This window comes from Plectropomus leopardus, chromosome 19 (assembly GCF_008729295.1).
Source record: "Plectropomus leopardus isolate mb chromosome 19, YSFRI_Pleo_2.0, whole genome shotgun sequence".
NCBI classification, from domain to species: domain Eukaryota; kingdom Metazoa; phylum Chordata; class Actinopteri; order Perciformes; family Serranidae; genus Plectropomus; species Plectropomus leopardus.
This window is the reverse complement of record NC_056481.1, coordinates 3,750,456-3,777,590: the sequence shown is the minus strand read 5'-3', so window position 1 is coordinate 3,777,590 and position 27,135 is coordinate 3,750,456. Positions and strand designations below refer to the sequence as shown.

Sequence of the window (27,135 nt, the reverse complement as noted above, 5' to 3'; positions counted from 1 at the left end):
TATTATTTTATTTTTTGGATAGGCTAAAAAGGGAAATTAGGGGGCATTTCTATTTTGTATATTTGATTTTTGACCCTGAAAACAAAACAAAAAAAAATCTGATTTGAAAATCAAATCTGGCCTACTATTTGTTTTTTTCATTTCTTTTTAAGAAAGGAAAATTCAAGGACCAACTGGGCAGTGCTTGGTTTCATAGAGTGAAAAAAGGCCTCATTACAACAAATTTTCAGGCCCCCGCTGCAGCCTGTGATGTGAAAATCACACACACACACACACACACACACACACACACACACTGAGCCCATGATCAATACCATCATCAGTAACAATGTAACTGGAAAACAGTATTGGCAGAGGGAAGTGTGACAGCCTTAAACACACAAACTGCACATAGACACACCGCAGTGTTCAGATCAGAGCTGCAAACGAGTAAAAAAGTGGGTCACTCACACCGGCTACATGCACCTGTAGGTAAACAGACGAGGCACTGTCACCCTCACGATAAACAGGAAGCACAAAGTGACCAGACAGACACTCTGAATTTCCCCCCTCTAGTCTCGGGGCCTATCACGCCGTGACACCGGCTGACACGAGTCCCGGCTCTGCGGCCTGGTGACAGAAATGAAGAGTGAGGCTGCAGTCGGCGCTGATCAGAGATCTGCTCCTCATTCCTCACCAGGTGTGCTAATGGCCTCAGACAACACCTGAGGGGACAGTCAGGCACTCGCTCTCTGCAGTGCACATTCACTGTAGTCTTTTCTGAGAAAGAGATGAAATTAAAAACAAATCTGCACTCTTGAAATGCCCAAAATGAGCCTAAAAACAGTGCCAGCAATCTGTACTGTATATACTACCAAATATCTGATTTTTAAAGGGAAAGTCACCCCAAAAATCAAAAATGCATATTTTTGTCTTACCTGTTGTGCTACTTACCCGTCTAGATTGTTTTAGTTTGCCGAGTTGAGGATATGAGCAACAGTGATGTCTCTCTCCAGAAATCATGACCCAGATACTCAACATAAACCACAGACCTTGTTGCGAGCAGTTTCACAAAGGAACTATTTTATTTCACCAAACTACAACCACCAACAGTATCATTGCGCAGAAGGAAGCGTGTATCTATTGCTAGATCGACACAAAGCACGTTTCCATTAACCGTTAAATTGTGCAAATTGAAACTGCAAATACAAAATAAGTCCAATAGAAACATGTTAATTCAGGAAAGAAATACTGCAAAAAAGCTTTTATGCAAGCATGAGGCGGTATTTCAGGCAATTTGAAAAAGCTTCCACCAAACAGCGCAATAGAAAATATATACTTGGAAATGACCAAATACTGATGTTTCTGCTAAAGAGAAAATCAGCAGAGTTTTTCTTTTTTAGCTGTGCTCATAGGCTTCTCATAATTGAGACTACTCTGAGAACAGATAAAATACACAAAGATGACACTTGAATTTGATCACTGAGACATATTTCTGAAACTGTGCAGGCTAATTTATAAGCCAATCAAGTTTTATTTTGGAATATTTCAGACAAATGAAGATTGGTGCAGCAAGAGAGAAAAAAAGCATTTTAAGATCTTAAATTAGGATCAGGCTGAGACATGAGGAAGGGTTGAATTTCGCAGGTATGAGAAAATGGTCAAAAATGTATACTGATGTCAAACTAAGCTAATTTACATGTAGGAGACTGGACAAAGACGAGCTCTTATTTGTTATGTCCCCTCTCCTCTTTAAACAGTTATTTGAATTGAAATAATATGAAAAATCTCAATAATTTGACATTTTATGAGCGTTTGTGTTTGGTGTCTTGTCAATATTTAAGGGTTGCGTTGGGGGACTGGACTCATAACATTTCTATATATTTTTTATGATCCTGGCTGCAACACTGTTTGCCAAAATTCAGACAGTTTTTTTTTAATAAGTGTTGTCTAAAGACTGGGACGTTAAATGGTCTTAATGATGTTGATGCAAAAAGGACAAACTGTCTGACAGCTCAGTCCTTTAACCTGGACATTTAAATAAAGTCAAAATAGTAAAGAAGTGTTAATTTAATGCTGAAAAACAGAATGAATATATTGTTTGTGTAACATTTCCAAAAAAGATGTGCTATTTAATGTTTATGTTGGCATCCCTCGGAGGAAAATGTGATGACGGACAATTCTTGTTTCAAGTGCAATTAATAGAAAGTTGATTAGAGTTAATGATGGCACTGCAAAAACGATAATGTGATCACTGGCCTGTGGACGATGTCAGTTATTTATTTTTATGTGCTGTGCTTTGTCACGTGGTTCACTCCTGCACCTTCATGAGTGCACACATCAAACAGCAGAAAAACGCCTCAGGAACGCCCCCTGCTGGATATCTCAGCTATTACACCCCATAATCCCTGATGTTTAACCTCTAATACCTCCATTTCCCATGAGTCTGTGTTTCCCTTAAATACACATTTCCCTCAAAAAGAGAATAAAGACTGTGTGGGAAGTGTATTTCCAGAGATTTTACTGTATTATATAGAAATAGAGGAGTGAAGAATGGAGACCAGACGAGGTCAAGCATGTTATTTTTTTGTGTGTGTGACCCATGTGAACTGTTTGTGTCGAGGGAGCGATGATCCTCCTTTGACTGTTTCATTAAGAGCTTATAAATCGCAAAAATACGAGATGAAGATTTCTGAATGGGGAAAACTGTTATTTATTTAAAAAGGTGGCATAATTGTGTATTGTATTGTTGTTTTTTTTATTCATGAAATTAAAGCTTACACATGACAAATCTTGGCTGTTTTGACGAGTTCTGTTATCATTTATCCCCTTGAAACCTGAGCAAATTGGTTTGAATTCTTTTTTTAAAAAATCAGGAAGAAGGCAATGAGCAACTGGAAAAGACCCCACAAAATAGCCAGAAATTAGTAAAAAGTACAAGAAAGTTACCTGAAAATTAATTTTTAAAAAAAGAAAGAAAAAAGGAAAGTAAAACAACAACATTTAAAAAAGTAAATGACTTGAAAAAAGTCTTTTTTTTTTTTTTAATTAAAAATTATCCTTTGTAATATAATTTCTAATACATTTTTCTGATCATTATAAATATAGTTTTCTAGACATGTTTACATGCTTATTTTCAATAATTCTTTTAAATCTAATGAATGCAATTTGCGGGACATTTCTTCTCAACTTTTTTCCCCATGCTTTTGAAAGAAATTAAACCACTTTGCTCAGGGTCAAAATGTTTAACCCTTTGAAACCTGAATCGACATCAGTTTCCTTGTGCTTGGTTCACATGCCTCTCACAAGTATTTAAATCATTGAACCCTAAGCAAACTGGTTTGATTTCTTTTGAAAATATGAGAAAAAAGCTGGCAAGTTAGCAGAAAAATGTCCTAAAAATTCATGATTATCATAATTATATATTTAAAATTATGTTACAGAGTGATTAGCTTTTCGCATAACTTTTTTTTCAGGCCATTTCTTTCTTTCTTTTTAATGTATTTTTGCTAATTTTTAGGTAATTTTCTAGACTTTTTTTGTATTTAATTTTTGCTGATTTTCAGGGATTTTCTCTTTTTTTTGGGGTCATTTCTTCTGAAGTTGCTCATTGCCTTCTTCCCATGTATTTCTAAGAAATAAAATCAATTTGCTAAATTTCCAAAGGTTTAAATGCTTGTGGAAAGTGTCAAAAAGCAGTACAAGAATAGTGATGTTTATCCAAGTTTCAAAGTTATTGTATCCAATTTACATATCTGATTTAATGCAAATTTTTACATTTGCGCCATAAAATCCTTGTCAAATATCTATCTATCTGCAGCCAAGTGCAGTTATAATGAATTCATTCATAACACTGAAAAATAAAAACACAGTTGTGAAGTTGTCACTTTAATGTACTGTATAAATACAGTATTTACATGTTTCCAACCAGCTGGATTTTTAACTATTAATGACATAAAAATACAGCACAATATCTCCTCTTTTAAATATGTGAATATACTGGATGATGATTATTGTTATGTCTTAAATAATAAAATACTTTCTTAAAAATATCAAATAAATGCAGACGTTGCACCACCATGTTAGCAATGATCAAAGTATTTAGACAGATACTGTCTTAAATTGTATCATTACCTCGTCTCAGCAATGTGAAAGTCACAGATACCAAGTTAGAGTACTTTAGATGCATTACGTCCGTACTGGTGCACCTAAAAATATGAACACACTAATATTTCATTTCATTTCAAGTCATTTCTTCATTTCAGAGTCTGCAGAGCGTGCATCACACATTCAGTCTTTTCTGCAGAAATTCTCAAAAATATAAAGATATATGCATTGATTAAAATAGTCTAAAAAAATGATATGAATGCATTAGAAAATTGATCTTGATGAGAAAGTGTTTCTTCACCTGTGCTGGACGCTGGGTGACCAGTGCCGAGGGTTCCCATGAGCCAGTCATGGGCGCACAGCAGGAACGAGAAGAGATCGGCAGCACTCTCTCCACTCTGCACGTTTTCTCAGAGCGGTTCATACGTGCTGCTCAAATATCAGCAACTGATATTTTTTTTTAAATCTCTCTCATGTGGTTTTGTTGTCTGGCGCTGCTCGCCGCCGCAGTCGTCTCATCACCACATTACTGTGTTTTCAATATTTGCAAAACCTGGATTCTCTCTGAGCTTCCAGTACGTCCCGTTTGTCAACCACACGTCCCGTCCACAGGCGTCTTTGGCTCTCCTGAAGAAGGAGAAGACAAAGAATAAGACAAAGAGGACAAAGAAAACAAAGAAAATAAGCATTGCAATGATTTTATAGAAATAACTTTAATATATAATTACGCTATTTTTAAATATAATTCTCTGTAAAAATTTCTGTAGCTTTTTTAAAAATAATATTCCAATATTTTTTTGCAATTTGTGGGACATTTAATGCAAAATTGTTCATTGTATTTTTTCCCATTTTAATTTGCTCAGGGTCCAAAAGTTTAAATACTTATGAAAGACGTGTGAATGCAAAACAAGAAAAGCGATGTTGATCCAGGTTTCAAAGGGTCAGACAGCTGTTACGGGCCATAGTATTTTCTGTTATTATCCATCTACGATCTGGACTATAAAAAAAATAAGCTTACTTGAAAAAACGTGGAACATGGTCTTCCCCCCTTTTAGCGAGCTCTTTTCTCCGCTCCCTCTGAAAGTCCTCGAGTTCATCTTTCTTTTTATCTGCTTCATCCACCTTTCCGTCCTCCAGCATCCTATTAAAAAGCAAGAATTAAAAGAGTAATTTCACAATAAATGTCCGTTTTTGTTTGTTTTCTTTGCACCACCGTCTCCAGCTGGGCTCACCGTTGGTCTGGTCGCAGGCGGGAGTCTGTGGGAGGCAGGAGCGGCTTCAGGTCTGAGGTAAGTTCATTCAGCTCCATGGCGAAGCTGGAGAAGCCATAGTACAGCAGGTAATCCTTTGGCTGCGGATCTGTGGGGCGACAGAAGCCTCTCAGGTGAGCTGCTGAACAAACGTGACGTCTGGATTTACTCTGATTAGCAGTTTTGGAAACTGAGTGCTTGATCATTTTACGTCACCCTCAACCTCTAAAGCTGAATCCACACGACACATAAAAAACGTCAAGGACAAACACGCCTTGTTGGCGATAATCGTGGACTCACTTGGCTTCCAGACACATTTCGGAGTCGGCAGAGTGTCGCAGAAGATGCCTTCATGCCACAGACCTCCGAACCGATGAATGACGCTCCCACTTTGGTCCAGCACGGTGCCCTGCACCTCGTTCTTGTTCGTGTCTGAACCCCAATAACGAGACTAGAAAAAAAATGCAAACCAGTCAGTCATAGCGCTTAGATAAGACAGAAATGTCTTATCACAGAAATGTTTTTGTTTCTTTCACCTTGACGAAGGTGATCTTGCAGGTGCAGACGTTGCTTTTGAGGTTGCGGATGGTGACCTCTCCGTAATGCTCCAGGTAGCGCTGCTGACTGAGGACGTTGTGGATGCAGGTCACCACTTTGTTCCACTCATAGTGGTCTCCATACCTGAACAAAACACAAAAAATAGCAATTTATTAAGCAAAAACGCCAAAAACAAGTGTCTCAAATATAAATGTTTGCCATTTTTGTTGTTACGTATCATAGTAAACTTAATAATTCCTCAAACATGGAACCCTTTTAATGTTTCTAATATTAGATCATGGATCAAAGAGAAAGGCAACAGTGTTGTCACATTTCGTTCATTTATTTTTGGATATATCCTCGCGGATATATTTAATTTTTTTAAAAAGCCTCCTGTAAACACATGTTGCAAATGTTGCTATAAACAGCAATAAAAGCAAATGTGTTTTTGGGCATGAATGTAAAACTCTAATGCTGCTGCCGTATCAAATAAAATAAATTCTTTGTGTTTTGGACTGCTGGTCGGACAAAATGAACGGTTTTAATAAGTTACGTTGGGTTTGGGGAAGATATGATGGACATTTTTTCAGAATTTATGACATTTTTAGACAAAAAAAGCAGAAAAAGTAATCAACAGAAAAAAATCGATAAGAAAACTTGTCATTATTTGGGTGCCTGGTAGCCTCATTACCATGCGTAAAATAACTGCTACGTCCCTTGATAATTTCCAGCTGAGGACCTTTGTTGCATGTCAAACCCCTGTGCCTCTCCTCCATATGTTTTCTGACTCTGTCTCCACTGTCAACTGTCAAATAAACGCTAACATGCCAACGAAAATGTAAAAAACAAAGAATACAACCACAGATTTTAAGTGGAATTGTAATGTTAACACATTTTGGTCATTTTCTTGTGTGTTGGGCAATATGAATATAAAATTCAACACTGGGCATAGTTATTTCATCTTTTTTTTTTTTTACTTTTCTTGATTGTGTCATTTTCAAACAATGATATTCCTGAAAAGTGTTTCATGTCTCATTGATCCTGATTGGTTTCTAAGGGAGAGAACCGTCACCTTTCACACTAAATATGTTCACTTATGTGTGACGGCTGGTGTCATGCCTCATCTAACTGAGGCGTCTCAGTAAATTTGTCAAAATACAGATTTTCAGGTAAAGACAGTTTACCTTGGAAGAGTGACATTCACCATTCCTGTTGGCAGAATCTCCAGAGATTTCCCCCAGAATTTATTTTTCCATCGCTGGTCTGTTCAGGAATATAAATAAACAAAGTGATATTGAGAATGTATTTTAAATGGAAAACTCCAGGATAAAAATGATTAACACCACAAGCCGAAACATCGAAAAAAATTAAGAATTTGGTTAGAAAAAGAAGAGTCTCACCTTGCCAGAAGGAGAAGTTATCGGAGTCTGCGTGGCAGGCCGAGATCGGGGGATGATGGCAGACCTGGCGAAGTTTAGAGACGAGTGTGAACTCAGAGACAGAAAATACAATCAGAGAAATGCTAGTTTTCAGCTGCCAACTTATCTTTAGGGAAATTACAGATTTTACTGTGCTCCTGGCACTTTAACACCTCAAACCAACAGTTGTTATTAACCCTAAGAGGCGCTTTAGTATTACACATACTCGTATCGCTCTGCGCACAAAATCCAAAATCAAGCTTCAATCAAAATTTTACACACTAATATTATTTTCTATTTTTATTGAGTTCACTTTTTTAACCAACATCAGGCCTAATTTTAAATATCAAATATTCATTAATTTTTAGAATTTTAACCCTTTAAATGCCTGGTTTTTGTCATGTTGTTCTGACCCCCCCCCCCCCCCCCCCCCCCCCCCCCCCCCTCCCCCCCCCCCCCCCCCCCCCCCCCCCCCAATTACTATCAATATACTACATGCAAAGTGTTTTTCTTTTTTTAAAATAATTATTAATTATTATCACAGCCTGAGATATGTCAATGATTTGCAGCATCATTGATTGTGACAGTGCACCTGGTGGAAACACCATGTTTTTTTTTCCATATGCCAAATAAAATAAATAAAAAAACGCATGAGAACATGAGAACCACACTTCTTATTATCATAATTATACATTTAAATGTATTCACTATATTTGTACACACTTTTTTAAAAACTGGTTTTGTTTTGATTTTATTTCATTTTTTTAACTTTCCCATTTGATGTTTTTTATGCTAATTTCAGGTAGTTAGGGTTAGGGTTAGGGTTAGGGTTAGTGCTTATTACTAATTTATTGCTAATTTCTTGCACATTGCCTTCTTCAAACAAATAAAGCTAATTTGCCCAAGTTTTAAAGGGTTAAAGATATTCCTGAATAAGAGATCATGTAATAAATGTTCTGTACATGAAGTTCGTCCTGAGATTTTCAATTATTTCATGTTATTTTATATCATCTGGATTTTATCTATGTTCGATGTTTTTATTTTACGTTACAGATCTTTGTAACTGTTTTGAAAGGTGTTATATGAATATAAATGTTGTTGTTTGTAGTTGTTTACCTGCTCACTGACAAAGCGGAAGCTCCGGTCTTCTCTGATGCACTCGTAGGTCTCCCCCAGCACCGGGTTAAAGGGCTTGTAGCGGTTTCTGAACGTTGCGGTGGAGTAACCAGAGATAGCGAAGGCAGCAATATAAACCTGCGAGAGTTAAAATAATATGGATCAAACATACAATGGCAACTTTTTTTTTTGGCGGTCGGGTTGTGCAAACTGTGTGGAAAACAAAACAGACTGCAACTGCTTCTTATTTATTCTCCTGTAGCAGCGTTTCTTAAATTGCTGCCACAACTTTGTAATTCTGAGAAGCTCCCAACATTTGAATATGAGGCTGAAGGAATTAAAGAAATATTTTACATTTAGTAAAATATTTCCACTTTGTCAAACAGGGAAGGACTCTTTCAGAAAAATCTAGCAATCAGTCGTTAGCCATTAGTTTTTTTTTTTTAGTTTTATTGCTCTTATAAAAAATGTTTTTGTTTGCTGTTTGTTCTCTGTACACACTGTACATATTTATTATATTTATTATTATTATTGTTACTTTATTTTATTCTATTCTATTTCATTCTGCCTTCCATTGTACATATATTTGCATTATTTTGCCTTTTTAACAAATATTTTATTCAGTTGCTGCTCTCTTATTTGCTGCTATAACGAAATAATTTCCCTCATGGGATTAGTAAAATATTTATACTGTAATCTTTTTTATTCTAGTCTGATTAAAAAATCAACGTGAATGCTTAATGGTACCAGAGTGTAATATGTCAAATGCTTGTAACTTTTTCTGTGTTACCACCATTGTTCAGTTTTGCATTTGCTATAGATAGATAGATTTATTTATTGAATTATTTATTTATTCATGGATCTCTTTGTTGTCCATCTACCTGCCTGTCAGTGAATTATTCTTTGTGCAGCAACAACACAAGAAGCAGACGTGTAACTCCTTTTAATTTTGGTCAATTAAAAAAGACAAAAGGTTAAAACAGGCACACTTTAACATTTCTGTGCCATAATTAAACTCTAATTATACAGCATATATCTGCAGTCTGAAGTACAGTTTTCGGAAACATTACATGTGCAGGTGCGGGTTTATCAGGGATTCTGTTGACTCAGTCATATTACTGTATTTACACTGTTTTCCATCCATCTCATAGATTAAAACAGTCCTACCATCCTCTGGTAGGGGTCCGCTGTGTTGCTGGCAGTATCCAGCAGCTCGCTGTACTCCAGCTCCTCACACAGCCGCTGCAGCAGGTTAACGGGCTCATTGAGAGGAGCGGGCATCGACACTCGAGCCAGATCTTTACCTGAGGGGAAAACAGCACATGAGACGACTGCCACGTGTCAAAAACAGTGTCTGTGTGACTGCAGAGTGGTGTAACTTTAATGTCTTGCCGATGTTATTGTAGAGGATGGCCATGAGGCCCACGTGGCTGTTGTCGGGACAGTGAGCGGGCAGTGTGGTTCGCCGGCCGGTGCTCTTGGGAACAACACTGTTTGGAGATTTGGAAATGCTGGCGCGGTATTTACGAGTGGCCGACGCTGTAACATTGATGGAAGGAAATAATATTAATCAGAGCAACAGGGCATTTTGCAATTTCTGTTCAGGAAATAACAAGTATTGTGAAGCATGTTCATCATCATAGTTTCGCCTGTTACCATGGCAGCATTTGCGAACTGGTGGAAATGTTTTTGACCTGATGATCTTGCTAAATTAAGGGATCACCAAATTCATCCCTTGAAAAAAATGAATGTCTGAACCGAATTTCGTGCCAAAAGAGAAATGTCACTTAAATCCCTCTTTGACATACTGGAGTCTTAATGCACAAATGAAAATGTTTCTTTAAAGGGTATTTATGAAGTTTAAAGTTTCTAGGTATAAAAAAATTATCAAACCAGTAATCAGAATAAATGTTGTCATTGTAAGTTTCTAAGAACAGGGAATGTGTTACATTTGCATTTTACTGTGCTGTGAATATGTTGAAACTATCAAAAAACATTTGGATATGGTTAAAAAAGATCATCTTATGGCTTAAAATAGGTGTCGCTCACAGCTGAAGGAGCCGCTGTGTCTTGCTAAGAACCACCCAGTTTTGATGCCACATTTGCTGAAGCAAATGCTGTTACATCTTGTGAAAAAATACATGGTTTTTGTACCACAATCACAGTTAGAAATGGCCTCAAAGTTTTGCTATGAAAAACTCAGTTTAGATGCTACATTTGCTGCTGGAAATGACGTGATGTCACTAAAACACCCAGTTTTGGTGCCACATTCCCAGTGGAAATGCCACGTCTCGCTAAAAAACACACTGTTTTTGGTGCCACAATTGCTGCTGCAAATGCCATGATGTCTCACGACAAAAACACTGCTGTAAATGTTGCAATGTCTTGCTAAGAAACCCCCTGTGTTGATGTCAATATGCCACTGGAAGTGCAGCGATGTCTTGCAAATAACCACCTTGTTTTGGTGTCTCAATTGCAACTGGAAATGCTGTGATGTAATGACTAAAAACACTGTGCCACAGTCGCCACTGGAAATGTCATGTTTCCCTAAAAAACACCCAGTTTTTTGCCACCATCATTGCTGGAAATGCAGCAAAGCAGCAAAAATTGCCAGTGGAAATCCCACGACATCTCACCACATTTGCTGCTGCCAAAGCTGCAATGTCTCGCTCGTAAAACTCCCATTTAAAGTGCCGGAATTGCTGCTAAAAATGCTGTAATGTCTCATTAAAAACATCCATCCATCCTAGAAAGAACAAAAGTTATATAACATGTTTGAAACATACAAAAACTATGTATCCATGATTGATTTGCAGGATCAACAGCTCTTACTTTAAATGTAGTTCTTTTTTACTTTTCTTTTTACTGTTGCCATACTGATGCAACTTGTCGTCACAGTACAGAGTCTTTGCATGCATGAACAGAGTTACTCATGTCCATGTACCCACCATGTCCTTCCTCTGGCTCCGAGTTGGTGGTGCTTCCATCACTGAGTCCCGATTCATCCGACACCTCAGAGGAACTTCCACAAAGGATGTCGTCGCTGGCGTCAAAATACTCCGCAGCCGAGTCTGCTACTGAGGGAGGCCCGTGGGACGAATTCCTCACTGCTGAGGGCTGTCGACGCAGGAAGACAAAGAGGAACAAAGAAAGTCAGCCATCGAAAACCCACGAGGGAATATGTGGTGGAGGATCCAGCTGACTTGAATCTTACCTCAGCTAATGCGTTCGGCTGGTGGATGTTGTTAGTTTCCCAGACTTCCTGCATTTTCTGCCTCTCCTGGGACAGAGTTTCATGTACTGTCTTCAGGGAGGCAAGCACTGAAGAGGAAGAAGACAGAAAGATGCATATTAATTTCAGAACCGCTTGCATAATCTCTTGGATAACTGTCTCTACCTGTGTGTGTTTTTCTGACCTCGCAGCGACATGGTGCAGATGTCCTGCTGGATTTTCTTGCCCTCAGGCGACGAGATGGTAGGAGGGGACAGCTGGGAGTAGACGTATTCAGGGATAGAGGGGACGGATGTACCGAGGTGAGGCGAGCTGCTCAGGTGACTGGAGGACAGCTGTGAAGGTGAACACAAGAGAACAGACACTGATTGAATCGCTGGTTGAGTTAATAACTCTCCATATTATTGATGTCAGTTTGGGTGTAAAGAGGTAAAAGGTGCAGTAACTTCCTGGAGTCTTGATTCCGTCAGCTGAGAATTACACTTGCACAGAAAACCACCGATTACAGACGTAGCAGAGGGTAAAGAGGGTACGTTTGATTTTTTTATTTTTTTCACATGTTTTTGTATCTCTGTGATAAATGGAAATAACAAGTTTAAAAACTGGTCCAGTTTTGAGGAAAGGGCTGCAGATGGCAGCCACGAAAAAACCCAGTGTAATCACTAGAGGCAATTCGGCAAAGCAAGGCAGCTTTATTTGTATAGCAGGTTTCGTACAACAGAGCGATTTAAAGTGCTTTACAGAGCAATAAAAAATAAAAACATAATGACAGATACAGAATTTCATTTTTTTTGTCATTAAAAATAGCAAACATGTAGACAAGAGGTGCAAAGATAAAAAAAAGATCATTTAAAATTATTTAAAATCAAATTTAAAATAAGTCTGTAGTCATTACAGGGTGGAGTAGGCAGAGTAAAAAAAAAAGGAAGTTTATTGTTTTAAAAAAATACGCACCATTAATTTATACTAACTAAAACTGCTTTTTTGCCACTGACATATTCAGATTATTTAGAAACAGAGAGAGATGAGTGGTTGCTCTGTAGGCTATGATCAAACGTAGGTCAAAAATTTTAAAGGATTAACAGGAAGGAGATCCCAGCACTCCGAAAATGTGAAAAACATGAAAACATTTTTAAGAGTCTGACAACAAATGGAAAGGTTCCTTACAAAGGCAGACTTTAAGATCATTTTTGTTTAAAAGCCCTTAAATCACGCATTAAAGCCGCCAGACTATTTTAATAAACTGTAATTTTATCATCATAAAACACACTTTATTCAAAGTCGTTCAGTCCTCTGCAGGTTTTCTGTCCAACCAGCTGCTTCAGGGCATTTAAGATTTAATTTAACTGTAAGAGCTGCAGGACAGAAAACAAACAGAACTCTGATTTCTAAGGAAAATGACTCAAAACTACGGATCTAACATGGAAACTAAACGCAGGTCCACTTGTTTAATCTATAACTATAACTCTATAATTTAAGTTTAATAAACTTATGTCATCTCTATACTTCGTTCTGTAGGACAAGATATTCTGGTATATAAAATATATGTAAAATATAACAGTGTTTTAGAGGTAATGGGCGTTTACTACAACTACACCAGGCTGGAACATATTATTCAGTGTAAATAATAAACACGTTTACTATTTTAACCAGAGAAAATATAGATTTCATGTCATTATTCATGCAGTCATGATTCATTTTCAGGAAATGGGGGACACTGAATAATTTTTAAAGAATCAAACTGTCTCTGCCTGTTGCCAACTCACCGATTTAGTAATTCCACGAATAGGCTTTGGATTAAAACAAAGGCCCCAAAAATGTTACAGGAGGGATGGGATGTCAAATGTTTAAACCCAATATGATTTAAAATAAATTACCAGCAATAGGAGTTAATTTGTGACTTTGAGCAATTAGTATTTTAAATAAAATAAGAACATTAGTATTAAATCATATCAAATCAATGCACAAATCAATATATAACAATACAAATAAATAAATACTAATAGAGAGTAAGTTACAGACCATTCTTACCATTCCCAGGGCCTCCACTCTGGATAAAGTGCGCGAATGGCCCCACATCTTCCCCGACCTCGACTTCTTCGGCTTCTCAAGAGACAGATTCTGGATTTAAAAATACAAAAACAGAATATAATCATACATTCTTTTCTTTTATTTTCTTTTTTACATATTTATTGTTTTATTTTGAAAAAAACATTGATTATTGTATTATTGCAAATGGCTTCACGTAGCATTGTTCAAACTCAAAACAAGAAAAAATAGATTGCAATATGGCAAATATCCACTATACAGCCGAACACTTCAAAGGTTTTTCTTTTCTGACATTAATCCAAATTTTTAAACTGAAACACGGGGAAGCTTTCATATCAGAAAGCCCATAATATAAAAGAAATAAAATAAAAAAGGAGTAAACTGATATAGATATCATAGAGAAACACAGAACACTATAATATAAAAAATATATATAATATTTAATTAAAATAAAATAAAAATATTTCTCACTCCTTATCACGCCTCCTTTATTTCTTAGTTAGCTTAAGTCTGACTTTAAAGGTTTAATGTGCTCAATCCACTTTTTCATTGTATTTATTCTATATATTATTTCTATCCACTCCTCAATGGTGTGTGGATCTGATTTTAACCATTTTTTCATAAAAGCCATTTTACTTACTGCCAGAAATATTTGCAGATAATTTTCTTTCCAGCATCATTTATTTAATTTAAATTCTCAGAAGACACACTGAAGGAGAGCCCTCGTTTTCATTCGTGTTGAGATACCAACATTTACAACAAATATCAATACATGAAGAATATGAAGAATATATGGCTTTCTCAATGTAAACGAACAAACAAAACTAAAAAAAAAACATTTTCGGGCTCCAGACTAAACTCCAGTCCACCTGTATGCTGATGATGCGCTTCAGGTCTCCGTTAGTGAAAGCCTGGCCGGCCTCCAACAGCTGCAGCCTCTGGATTAAGCGGTTTAGCTCAGAAAGGTCGCCCTGGCAACGGTTCAACTCTGGAGGAAAACAGGAGAGGTGTATTTATTTATTTATTTATTTTCAATTTAATGTCTTTGACTAAATAATCAGATAAGAGGATTCTTGCGGTCATGATCACATTTTCTGGTTAAAAAGATTCCACACAGACAGCTGTAACACTTTCACTTTCACACAATCAAATATCAAACATTTTTGCAGCTTGATATCATAAAATAAAAGCACCATGGGTTCTTCTTTGATTTATTTAATTATAACAATACTTCATTTATAGGGGTAGGATTAAATAAATGTGCACCTCTTCCTTCTCCTTTTTAAAAATTAACATTTAAGTGTAATTGATTTTAGTATTTGTAATTGAGATATATGAAAGGTTTTGGATTGGCCTTTTTCTTTTTTTGAGTGTTTTTATGTTTGTTGATGGCACTTGCTGTAAGGCTGAAATTAATAATAATTTGAGGGGTTGAAAAAAACATTTAGTGCTATTTTCTTGTGCAGTTTCCTCTGAGATTTTAAGAGATCAAGCCAATATGCTGAGGTATCAAAGGGTTAACATTTTTCCAAAGATTATCCAGACTCACCCTGAACGCAGGTGTCCGGGTCGTGGCTCTGCTGCAGCCATGCCGACACTTTGCTGTTCACACCGGTGTTATCTGAAGGCAGCACGACTGCTGGAGCTGCGGCTGAATCCACCGTGACTGCAGAGCTCTGGACACACGGAGGACACACCAGTTAATCCGAGTCATGTCTAAAGATTGATGTGTCTCGTGTGACTTTGTTTTTTCAATAATCACCAAATCTCCGTTTCTCTGAGCTTGTCCGGCCGCGGTGGACAAAGTCTGAAGGAAGCCGCTCTGAAGATGAGCCGCCTCGTTCTTCTTGTAGAGGCGGTGAGCTTGTAGTTTGGTCACCCAAATGTAGAAGAGTTCATGGCTCTTTGCCTTGGAGAGAAGGAAGAGGGAGTCATATATCTGTCTTTTTTTTAAAGTTTTTTAATTTTTTTTTTTTTTAAGTTAATATACAACAGAAAAAGGCATAAGAGTGAAAATAGAATTTCTGATACTAATGTTTTGAAAACATTGTTTGACGAAATAAAAAAAATAGCCTAAAGGGTGAGTTTTTATACATATTTAGCATCGCAAACAAGTTAACAATATATATCTTTGAAAGATAAAATTATATTATTATTTTTAAAAAAGAAAGCAAGAAATCAAAGAGAATATACAAATATATACATACATAAGGAGAAGAGAAAAAGAAAAGAGAAACTGTATTTTATGGGATGAAATAGAAGGATAGAAGGATGTCAGAAAGGTCGACCGTGCTTTTGTAAATATATATTAGTCTTTTTAATATGAAGATTTATTCGTTTTGAAAAATAACTCCGTTTACCTTCATGTGATAAAGAATGTCTCCTGCATCCAAGTCGATCCGATTTGACTTCTTGTTTATGGACATGACGGCGAGACTCAGATCGAGAGAGCCCTGGACTCTTCCTATGGAAACCTTCAGTGGAAAATTTTACCTTTAAGTGTTTAAATCTACACAGTGAAAACTCCTGTTAAAAAATACAAAGTTCACCTACATCATGTTGATGTTTGGAGTAACGCAAGTTCCCAGCTTCCAACACAAAGTATCGCTGAAAAAAGATCAAAGGTGATATTTTTAAAAACTTTACAAAGTAAAAATTTTGAATTAAATTTTGAAATGCAAGTCAACAGAGCTGATGTACTTCTCACCTTGTGCCAGCCTTTCAGTGGCCACTTCCTCCTCTTCAGCAGATATCCTTCACAGATTCCCGGCGTGGTTATTTCCTGAGCGCTCTCACCTCCCACGTGCATTTCTAACTGAGGGTCGTCGATCACTTCCCAGTCTTTGATAATCTTTAGACAGCATGAATGGAGAAAACACATAAAAAATATTCCACCCACAAAATAGTCTCGATTGAGTTAACTAGTGACCCCGTGTTACAGGAAATGAACGAAACAAAAATCCCAAAATGAAGGAAATTCTTGTTTCATGGAGTTGGAGTAAAAGAGGGCCGGGTTTAGCAACAGCAAAAACAGTGTTTTCCCTACATGCATTTAGCAGCCGCACTGCTAAAAGAAATCCACCTATATGCAGTTAACTTGCTATTTCTACTTTAACCCTTTAAAACCTGGAACGACATCACTTTTCTTGTGCTCCTTTCAGACACCTGTCATGAATTTTAAATTTGGAAAATGGCTGTTTTTTAAAAGCTAGGGAAAACCCTCTAAAACTAAACTATATTTATGATTATATATTTAAAATAATTTTGCAGAATTTTGTAAATTTGTTTTGCGTCTTTCCTTGTTTGTTTGAGGTTGTTTTTTGTTTGTTTGTTTTGCTAATTTTCAGGTAATTTTTTGTACTTTTTCCATATTTCTTGCATATTTCTGGGTCACTCCTTACATTGTTCATTAATTTCTTCCCATGTTTTTCAAAGAAATCAGGTGTCAAAGAGTTAAGCAGCCAGAGCTGGAAATGAGCAAGGATTAAAGATCGAACCCCTCCACATAAGAGTGCTTCAGTCGACTGGCAACCGATCAAGATCGTCTGATTTTAAACAATGTTTTCTACACAAATTCAACAAAACACAAGATGAGTAATTAATATCCAAACTATCATTTTTGTGTGCGGACAGCCCGCTCCAGTGCATGGACATGTCCAACAGGCCACTCCAGCATGGACATGTCCAACAGCCCGCTCCAGTGTAGACATGTGTGACAGGTCCCAGTGCAGAAATGTATGACATCAAAATTTGTACGCCGCACCACAGGAAAACCGGAAAAGTTTCGTGCGGACCTTTGATCATTTTTAATCATGATGGGTTTAGGATTGGACACACCCAATTTGAAGTCAATCGGATTAATCTTGTAAGACATGTTCGCAAAAGTATGAGGCCCGAAATTGCCAAAAATCTGCACAAAATTCACAATGGCCGACTTCCTGCAGGGTTTGGCGGGTGGGTCTAAGAGGTTTTTTTGTGCATCTGGGCATGATACATAAGTGTACCGATTTTCGTAAATATAGGTTAAACTGGGCATCAGGGCTACACGTTAGCCATTTCCAAAACCACCAAAATCCCAATTTTTTTGCCAGGTTGGATGAGCTTACCACTTTTCATGAGTTTTTGGGCATGTTTATGCCTCCAAAAATGCAATTCATTTGGGAAGAAAAATAATAATTCCTTGCATTCCCACAGGGTCCTCTCGCACAGTTCGTGTTCGGGCCCTAATAACAGTTTTCAACCTGTAGTGCTGTTGCATGATATGGAAATCTGAATTCTGACTGGTTTTAGAGGGACAGGTAATGTCCCTCATAACCCCCTCTGTCCGGGTGAGGTGTGACTCACCTGTCTGGAGTGGCGGGATGACAGAGTGCTGCTGCTCCGGGAGTGGGACGGCTTCCACGTTGGTGAGGACTTTTCCAGGCCGCTCGTCAGCGATTGGCTGCGGTTGAGTGAAGATCCGTATGAATCCATTCCAGGACGCCGACCTCAGACTCCCCTCTCCACTGTGATCAGCCGGTTGTTGAGAGAGATCCGCTGCAATCTGCCAAAAGCCCCCTGTAACGTCAGGTAGAGTAGGTTAGCCATAATTATATTATTAATCCATCCATTGATTTTCGCCTGCGGGCTGGATCACAGGATGTACTTGAGGCATCCCTCTACCCAACAACTCTTTGCAGCTCCTCCTGAGGGACCCCGAGGCATTCCCAGTGCAAGATGAGATTTATAATCGCTCCAGCGTGTTCTGGGTCTGCCACAGAGCCTCCTACCAGTTGCACGTGCCCTGAACACCTCTAAAGGGAAGCGCCCAGGTGATCCTGATCAGACGCCAAAACCACCTCAACTGGCCTCTTTGGACACGAGGGAACAGCGACTCTACTCCCTCCAGATGTCCGAGCTCCTCACCTCATCTCTAAGGCTGAAGCTAATAAAATGAGATAAGGTGTGTTATTGATAAAACATGATATTTAAGTAGTTTTTTAAATTCATTTTGCAAGGATGGAAAGAGAAATGTAAAGACTTCTGAGTCTTCAGTGGACTGCAGAGACGGAAGTGTGCGTCCACTCATGAGACGAGCAGCTGATGCACGCTTCCTTCTGCATACGGTTGGTGGTAGAGAATAAAATAGTTCCTATAATCTAGCTCCGCAATATTTGAGAGAAGGCAGACACTGTCTAGACTGATAAACAGCACTACAGCTAAGAGGGAAAACTCGTATTTTGGATTTGGGGGAGAATTATTGTCCTTTATGATGAGCTGTATAACCACCCTACAGGACGAGACAGCTCCATGAGCAAGAAAGCAAAGTGAAAGTGTTTAACAGGCTCAGCAGAGCAGTTGATGAGATGGGACTCTGTGTAATCCAGTTACCTAACAGAGCTACCTGAACACACTTCGTACATCCTGGATCCTCATCTAGATCACACTGGATCTTAGAGTCACCCACGCCCACAGAAAACTAAATATCAGTGCCAAATTCAGACCACTGATAGGAGAATATTTACCATTATAATGGTTATTAAATAAATGAATAAATGTAAATCGTAGTTTCTCTCCAGATTATTATAAATATCTGCATTATCTCTATAATAAAAGTAAGCATATAGAGGAAATTAATTTAATTTACAAAGCTTTTCTTTTATACTGTGTTTGAACAAAAAACGGGAACAGACTGTGAAGATGTAGACTCATTCTTGTGGTTACTGTGTCACAGAATAATCTGCTAATCTTAAAAGCTTTTGAGGGTGGGTGGGGCGGTTAAAAAAAACAAAACAAAACACAGACTGACGCCCATAACATGCTCAACTGGAACGCAACAGCCCTGCATTAAATACTATGTTTTTGAAGGTTATTATGGACATTTTTATTTTTATTTTGTGGTGTTGTAGTGCAGCATATTGGCATTCCTGTGCTGTAAGTTAAACTGCTCAACAGGAAATATTGAAATGTAAATGATGTTCTTTTTAATGCCAAAATATTGATTGATTGAGGTTCTTGTTTATGCAATATAAGTGAGTGAGCTTCATCACACAGGCTACTGTGTGATTTAACACAAGCTGGTGTAAAGCTACAGTACAGTTTGTGACACCGCGGCCAATACCGCCTGCGGGGAGAGGATTACCGACCTCTGCTTAATTGGTTTTTCAGGGGACGTTTTTAGCCGTTCGGACGTGGAGGTGCACGAGGCACAGAGCACCGACGCAAACATGAGAAGAGCAGAGATGATGAGCACAATCACAGCAGAACGACAGCTAGAAGACTCATGTCAGAGCACTTTGAAATCACTTTTTTTAGATGAATCTGATAAAGAGCATTTTCACAAACAAGTTAAAAACAAAATACTCAATGCAGTTAAAAAGTACAATGAATACAGTGCAATGTTTCTTTTACAAAATATCTTGATGCTTCCATAAAATGCAAAGTGTTTGTAAGACAGCAAATTTGTCTGTACGCAGAAATTTTAGGCTTTTTTTATGGTTATTTGCAACTTGGTGTGCATTTTATTTGGTTTTAGTTTGCAGAGCTAACTTTGTCCACTCACTATGGTCAGATAATCGCTGTAAGACTTAAACACAGTGAGAATATGGGCCGTATCAGTGGATCCAAAATGAATGACATCCAAACTGCCTAAATCTTGGCAGAAGCGCCTCGGCTCGTTACGTAAGGGCAGGAGAGGATGAGAGTAACTGACCTCAGTGATGACAGCATGTGGTGGAAACAGGATGAAAGGATTTGCAGGTTTCTGAGCTTCGCTTACTCAAGGAGGAGCACAAAGAATATTCCACAAGTAAAATATTGGTTTTGAACTTTATCTTAAAGGTTTCCACAAGGATTTAAATAAGAGCTTTGATTTCATGTTTGAAGCTTTTGTGGGGAAAAAAGGATCCATGCAAAATGTTTGCAAAAGCACACACACTCGACATTAGGTGCCGTAAAAGAAATAATACAAGAGACGAAAAAACAGTCTGCACACGACACTATGCACCCAGAAATATTTAATTAAACTAACACCAAGGTGACATTTTGAGCTACGTACTCTTCATCAGACCAAAAAATAAATAAAAGATCCATAGTCATTGACTTTTGCAAAAACTTCTACTTAAATTCTGTTTTATATACATACATTTTATTTTATTTTATTTTATTACAGTCTCATTTTGACATTTAAGGTAGAGCACTTTCAGGAAATATATCAAACTCCCTCAAAATAGTTTGACTCCACTTTAAAAATTCAGTAAAGTATTTAGAGTTCTGTTCAAAAACAACTGAAGAAACACGATTTTTGGTCAGAATGCCACTTTTCATCGTGTTTGCGTGTGTGAGCTCATTATGTGAAAAATTGGAGCCACCAAAACCAATCAAAACAAATCAACTGAGATTAGGAAGCATCGTGCCTATAATCTCGTTTTTTGGACTAAAATCTGAAGCCAATGAAAATCAGTTGGGGACCAAATATTTATGAATGAGTGGATTTTTCTCAGCCGTACTCCATGTCTCAATCAGGATTATATCAAATTATCACAAAGATTTAGTATGTTTGCAATCCAAAAACACAGGTGAGAAATTAATTATGTATTTATCACCTGCGGAAAGAACATTGACTTCCAGTAGCTTTGCCTCATTTCATACCTTATTTTTATTCCTCTTAATATGTTCATTGTATGATTAGGTCAAATGTATGCACCAAAAACCAAAGCAAATTCATTTTAAGTGAAAAACTATTTGAGTCTTACTCTGATTCTCTTTCATTTAAGTGTTAAAGCACAAAAAGGATATGATGTGTCACAAACACACTTATGCATCTGTTTTGAATGACAACGTACAATAAATAAGTGTGAAACTTACAATTATTTTCTTTGTCTTAATCTGCCATAATTTCTCAAATAGTTTGTTAGTGTGGTCTATTAAATGTCAAAAAATATTACAAATGTCCACAAGTGTCTTCCAAATTAACAAATGACGTTCTCAAATGTCTTGTTTTGTCCACAACCTAAAAATATGCAATGTACTATCATAGAAGAGTAAAGAAATCAGAAAATATTGACATTCATTACTTTTTACTTATTAAAAAAAATGCTAAAAATGATTTGTTTATTATCAAATTGCTTGGTAATGACTTTAAAAGTTCATCAAATTTACATGGCAGCTTTGAAACAAATCAGATGCAATTCAGAGTGCTTTAAAATTTGATTTAAGAAAAAAACAAGAGCACCATAGGAAAAAATGTTTTTATTTTTAGATTCATTCTTAACAACTAATCGATTAACCGTTGCAGCTCCAAAAATGCAAAACAAGGAAGCAGCTACTTCAATATATTTTAGTGAAAATGCTTGAGTGTGAGCAGGGCAGCACGAGCTCTTATCTAAAGCCTATTAAGATGTCGCTAACTGCACACAAAGTAGCGCAAATTTGCACTGTGAACCAAACATTTTGTTATATTTTAACGACATGAAGAAGGAGACATTTAGGACAAAAGTCGCTACATATAAATTATATTTTAAAATCTGGTGGGGGTTTTTTTTGTGATTTGCATCACAATGAAACCCAAACTTTTAGGTTTTTGTGTTTTCTGAGCGAGTTAATGTTTAAAATCTAACATAAAGGTCTTACCTGAAATTCACCTCCGACTCTCATCATTCATTGCTGTCCTCTGCGCCTGACAGAAATCCAAAAAGTCTCTCATTTGGGGTAAAACAAACTGCAGTTTATCAACATTTGCACGAAAAAGAAGAAATAAAATATTGTTTTAATCGACAAAAACTACATGTTACATCCACAGATAATCACTGACTGTGATCACGTAATCTCAGCGACCGTGGCCTCTCTGCCGGCGGGTGACACGAGCTCCCTCCAAATCCCGAGCAGGGCTGTGCGTCGCAGGCGGCGCGCGCCGTGCGCAATGTGTCCCGGGCATTATCCGCATTAGCTGGAATTACACGGCGTCTAGCAGGGATGTAGTGGAGGGTAAATCTAGCCAACGTCCACATTACACACGCCTAATTTAGTCTGTTTTAAAAGCAAGGGGTGGATCTTAAACAGGGCCTCGTCATACTAAAATAAGGAATTGATAAAATAATATTTCAAGGTGAAAGTATGAATTATATGAGTTCAGATGATCCGAAAATGGCATCAATATTTGATAATTCGGTTTTTATTTACTAGGCTATAATTTACCTTTTATTTAACATCATATTTAAAGTTTTTAAATGGTGCCACATGTCTGCAGCTCCTATAATTTTGTGATAAATGCCCAAATAAAACCTCTTTTTAACCTGTCAATATTTATTCTAAATGTGTTTTCTTTTTTAAGAGAGAGTTTTAACATCCCATTTTTTTTGCAGAGGAGTGAGGTGTTGAAGCGAGCGCCCGAGTAGTGTCTGTCTCCCTCAGAAAGGCAGGCCATAATAGACTAACTGACCCAGATTAACATGCTGTAATCTGCAGATTAACGTATCAGGATCTGTGACCACTTGTGTTTATTTTGGCTGGAGTGGTTTTCATGATGCCACTTTACAGCAGTTGTGCAGTTTCAGCTACTTTGGCCAAATCTAATGCAAAGATTAAGGCATTTAAAGGGTTACTTGTGTATTTTTAAACCCGGACCCTATTTTCCCAGGTTTTTGTTTGTAATCGATTAATGGGGATAACAGTTTTAAAACTGGTCCAGTTTTGAGCAAAACAGGCTGCAATGTAACCACTCAGGAGCACGTGCACACTGCCAATTTCCGACCACTAAAAGTGCACGTTTTTGCCACTGACAGGCTCAGATTAAGAGTACATTACTTTTTTTTAAACCAGAAACAGCCTCATTTTAGCGTGTGTCGAATCAGCATATTTTCACATCAAAATGTGTGAAATAAGATTGTTTTTTTAATTCAAACCAGACCTGGTTATTATTGGAACAGCAGACAGATGAACCAAGGCGGGCTTTGTTCGTTTTATTTGGTTTCTGTTGACTGATGTTTAATTAAATGGAAGTCTGATGGCTTTGGCAACAGTGATTTTGGGGCGGTTTCAGGTTAAACAAAAAAGGATCTAACTATTTAACAAAAAGGTTTATCTCCTTGTTGATCCTTTGTCAAAAAACTATAATAAGAACCTGAGTCAGCCAGTGGCAAAAACACGCTCTTTTAGCCGATGTAAATTGACGGCCTCACGCGTCCTGAGCAGTGACAGTGCACCGTTCTGGAGCAGTCGGCTGCAGCACTTTTGCTCAATGCGAGACCAATTTCAAAAATTGTTGTCTCCATAGTCACTTTGACACAAAAAAGCATAAAAAAAATGGTCCAGTTTGAAAAATACTTGTTATCTTTCACTTAAAAACAACTTTTAAATGATTATCAGGCAAATCTTCAACTCTTCTTCAACTCTACTTTTAAATCCAGACAAATAAGACTGAATAACAGATTGTGTTGTAGTAGTTTATTTATATGTGACTTTATCTTTAAATGAAGGAATTTCTTGGGCAACACTGACATTTTGGCAGAACTGTTCATCCAAGACTTCCATCGAAAAGTTGGGATGCACTAAAATCAGTCTGCAGAGTCCTTCATTCACAGCAGCCTCACTGATCCTGCGGCTGGATGCACAATATACGGTTTAGTTTAATTTAGCGCCAATTAAACTGCTCCAGTCATATTTTTCTAAACTTCTTTTTTTGCATCCAAACCGGCCGTCCCCGTCATTCCAAGCAGCTTGATATCTACAAGGCCACAGTCCCAGTCTGATCCTCTGCAGCTCTACGTGGCCTCCTCCGCGTTAGGAGCTCCCTCTGCATCGCCGTCCGAGCTCTGCTGTTTGACGTACTGCTGCAGGAGGGCAGACAGGTGAGCCGGGTGGCGCTGCAGCATGGAGGCTGTGTGGGAGGTCAGCATCATCAGCCCGCTGACCAGCTGACCCTGGGCAACAGCCATCGTCGACAGTTTGGAGTAGCTCACCACGCCCTGCGCGCTCAGCAGCGTGTCTTCTATACAGGCTCCTGTTGAGAGGTGAGCGACGGTTTAATCATCACAATGTATTTTTCAGTTAAATTAACGAATAAAAAATAAGAGAATTTACTGCTCTGAATTAAGATTCTGGTGTATTAGTTTTGTTTATTTTCCTCTCATGGACTGAAAAAATAAGTAACTGATTGATGTAAGAAGAATATTTTATAATTATGGAGCACATTTACTAAAATAATTTACCGAACATTTCCTGGCTACAGCTTCTCAAAACTGAAGAATTTCTGAGAAATTCTGTATTTTTGGGACTTTGACTTTTGCAGCAAACAAATTAAATGATCATTCTGCATGATAATGTACGTCTTTGTGTGGAGACACAGCAGTTAGCTCACCCAGGAGGGTCACGTGCGGGCTGACCCTCAGGCTCGACAGCATCTCCCTCACTTTTGGCTCTTTACTGACAAAAAGGACCGTGGGGCCGATGAACAGAGGAGCCATGTTGGAGTAAACGCTGTCTTTCAGGAACGACAGCATCACCTAAAAAAAAAGCACAATTAAAGATTAGAATGAACTAAAAAAAATCCTAAAACCTGAGCAAAAAAACACAAGGAGAAGGCAATGAGCAACTTAGAAGACATAGCCCATAACTTTGAAAAAAAAAATTATAAGAAAGTTATCTGAAAATAAAAAAAAGAACAAGAAAATTACCCCAAAAAGTGATGAAAACATATGTGAATGTTTTTCTGTTACACAATTTTAAATATAGAAATAATTACAATTATTTTTAATCTTTCATTTTTAAAAATCAAGTAATTTTCTTGTTCCTTCTACTAATTTATTGCCATTTGTGGGACATTTATCGCCAAGTCTCTCTGCCTTTTTCCCAGTATTGTGTGCTTTGTGTCAAGGAAACAGAAATAATCATCACGTGTTTTTCAACTTTCAGTATTTACTTTTATTTATATTTACTTGTGTGCAGCAGCTGCAGAGATGATGCAGGTTTCACAGCCTGGAATTCATTTGAGGAAATAGATTTTAGGAGATTAAGGCAGGAATTTAACTGTTTAGAGCTCAATCACATGTGATAAACAAAACAACAGACAGCTAGTAACCTGCAACAGGTTAAACGTTTGGGCCCTTTTTGGCGGCAGAGAGAATCACGTGTCTCCGGTCCATTTGTTGGAAAGAAATGTTACTTGGGCTTATTACCTGGTTGGGGAAGAACTTGACAGTGATGCCGTGTTTACAAAGTCTGTGTTTGAGAATCAACAGTTCTTCAGCGTTACTGCCGTTATTCTGGGCCACAGCGATCATCTTACAGTCCTGGAATATGTCCTTCAAATTCCTCTTCAAGATTAACGCGAAAGGGCTGTCCTGGTGGAATAAAACAGTTTGTCTCATAGTGAAGAGCAGCTACTGACAAGAAGAAAATCAGCTGTCACCTACAGTGTGTGTACTGCTCTAATGAGTGTGCAAGGTCTGAGGATAATGTGATGTTTTTATCTACAGATAAATTTGATTATTTTTTTTATATTAATGCAGATGTGACACCCCAGTTTCACAAACACAACTTGTTTTACATTTTATGATACCTTAAATGAGGAAATAAAAACATGTTTTTCCTACAAAACGCTTTTTTAAATTTGGGAGAGAAAATCTAGTGGAGAGCCTGAAAATATCGAATTATTTATTTTAGTTAGTTAGATCTTTAATATTAACAAATAAAATAAGAGAATAAAAATAAAATGTCCATTGGACATATTCAGTAAACAAACTTAAGCATTTAGGGGTTTACAGCCATATCAGCTAATTCATGTCTAGACTTTCTGAATAAAATGCTTTGGTGTCCACAAACTTTTGGCCATGTAGTGTACACATAATATGCAGCTCTGGAAACTCGATAACATGTTACATATCTGCTGTCGGCCCTTTGTGTGTGCAGAGAGAAGATGAGAAGGGGTGTGTTACCTCCTGCACTCGTTTGGTTTTGGATGGATAAGCTCCTGGAGGAGCGACTCGTGTCGGAGGAACGTACTCTGTGACCGCCAACATCTTCTGTTTGAGGAAGTGCATCGGCCGCCGGTGGCGAGTCACAGCTTTGGAGCCGTGACGAACGCTCTGCGTCAGGGGAAGCCATCCTGAAAGTCACAAAACACCTGCTTTACAAAAAAATGTATCCACATTCATTTTCCTATAACCCCGCCAAACACGACTTGCTAAAAATTTAAAGACATAAACACAAACTGCTCTTTCTGCAATTAACATTCAGATAGTTTGGCTTTGTTCTCGCAAAAAGAAATGCTGGCAAAACTTTTGCAGATTTGTCATTGATTGTTTTGTTACAGACTTTTTCTTATTATAGGAAAATGGGGTATTATGTGTCTTCAAAAACAAAAGTTTAAATATATATATACAGTATATATATATGTATGTTTGTATATATACATGTGTTGCAGGAGTGCAGCAGTTAACATAGATTTACATTTGTTTACATATGCAGTTGT

The 27,135-nt window shown here is 37.6% G+C and overlaps 2 protein-coding genes across 2 annotated transcripts; both read right to left on the bottom strand.

The window, feature by feature from the left end:
• Positions 1-4,589: 4,589 nt before the first annotated feature.
• osbpl7 (oxysterol binding protein-like 7) lies at positions 4,590-22,488 on the bottom strand. The gene is made up of 22 exons (XM_042507972.1): positions 22,299-22,488; positions 18,033-18,245; positions 16,396-16,539; positions 16,242-16,295; positions 16,049-16,162; positions 15,451-15,597; positions 15,238-15,364; positions 14,558-14,676; positions 13,671-13,760; positions 11,824-11,974; positions 11,622-11,728; positions 11,356-11,524; positions 9,800-9,946; positions 9,575-9,711; positions 8,408-8,545; positions 7,274-7,337; positions 7,058-7,136; positions 5,873-6,017; positions 5,637-5,787; positions 5,319-5,445; positions 5,105-5,227; positions 4,590-4,713 (listed from the first exon to the last, which is right to left on the bottom strand). Exons 2-22 carry the CDS (start codon positions 18,159-18,161, stop codon positions 4,605-4,607), a joined length of 2,571 nt encoding a protein of 856 aa, XP_042363906.1. The 5' UTR covers positions 18,162-18,245; positions 22,299-22,488; the 3' UTR covers positions 4,590-4,604.
• Positions 22,489-24,095: 1,607 nt separating this feature from the next.
• mrpl10 (mitochondrial ribosomal protein L10) lies at positions 24,096-26,818 on the bottom strand. The gene is given in 4 exon segments (XM_042508190.1): positions 24,096-24,666; positions 25,024-25,168; positions 25,841-26,005; positions 26,600-26,818. Coding segments are annotated over 4 exon segments (768 nt in total). The 3' UTR covers positions 24,096-24,427.
• Positions 26,819-27,135: the final 317 nt, after the last annotated feature.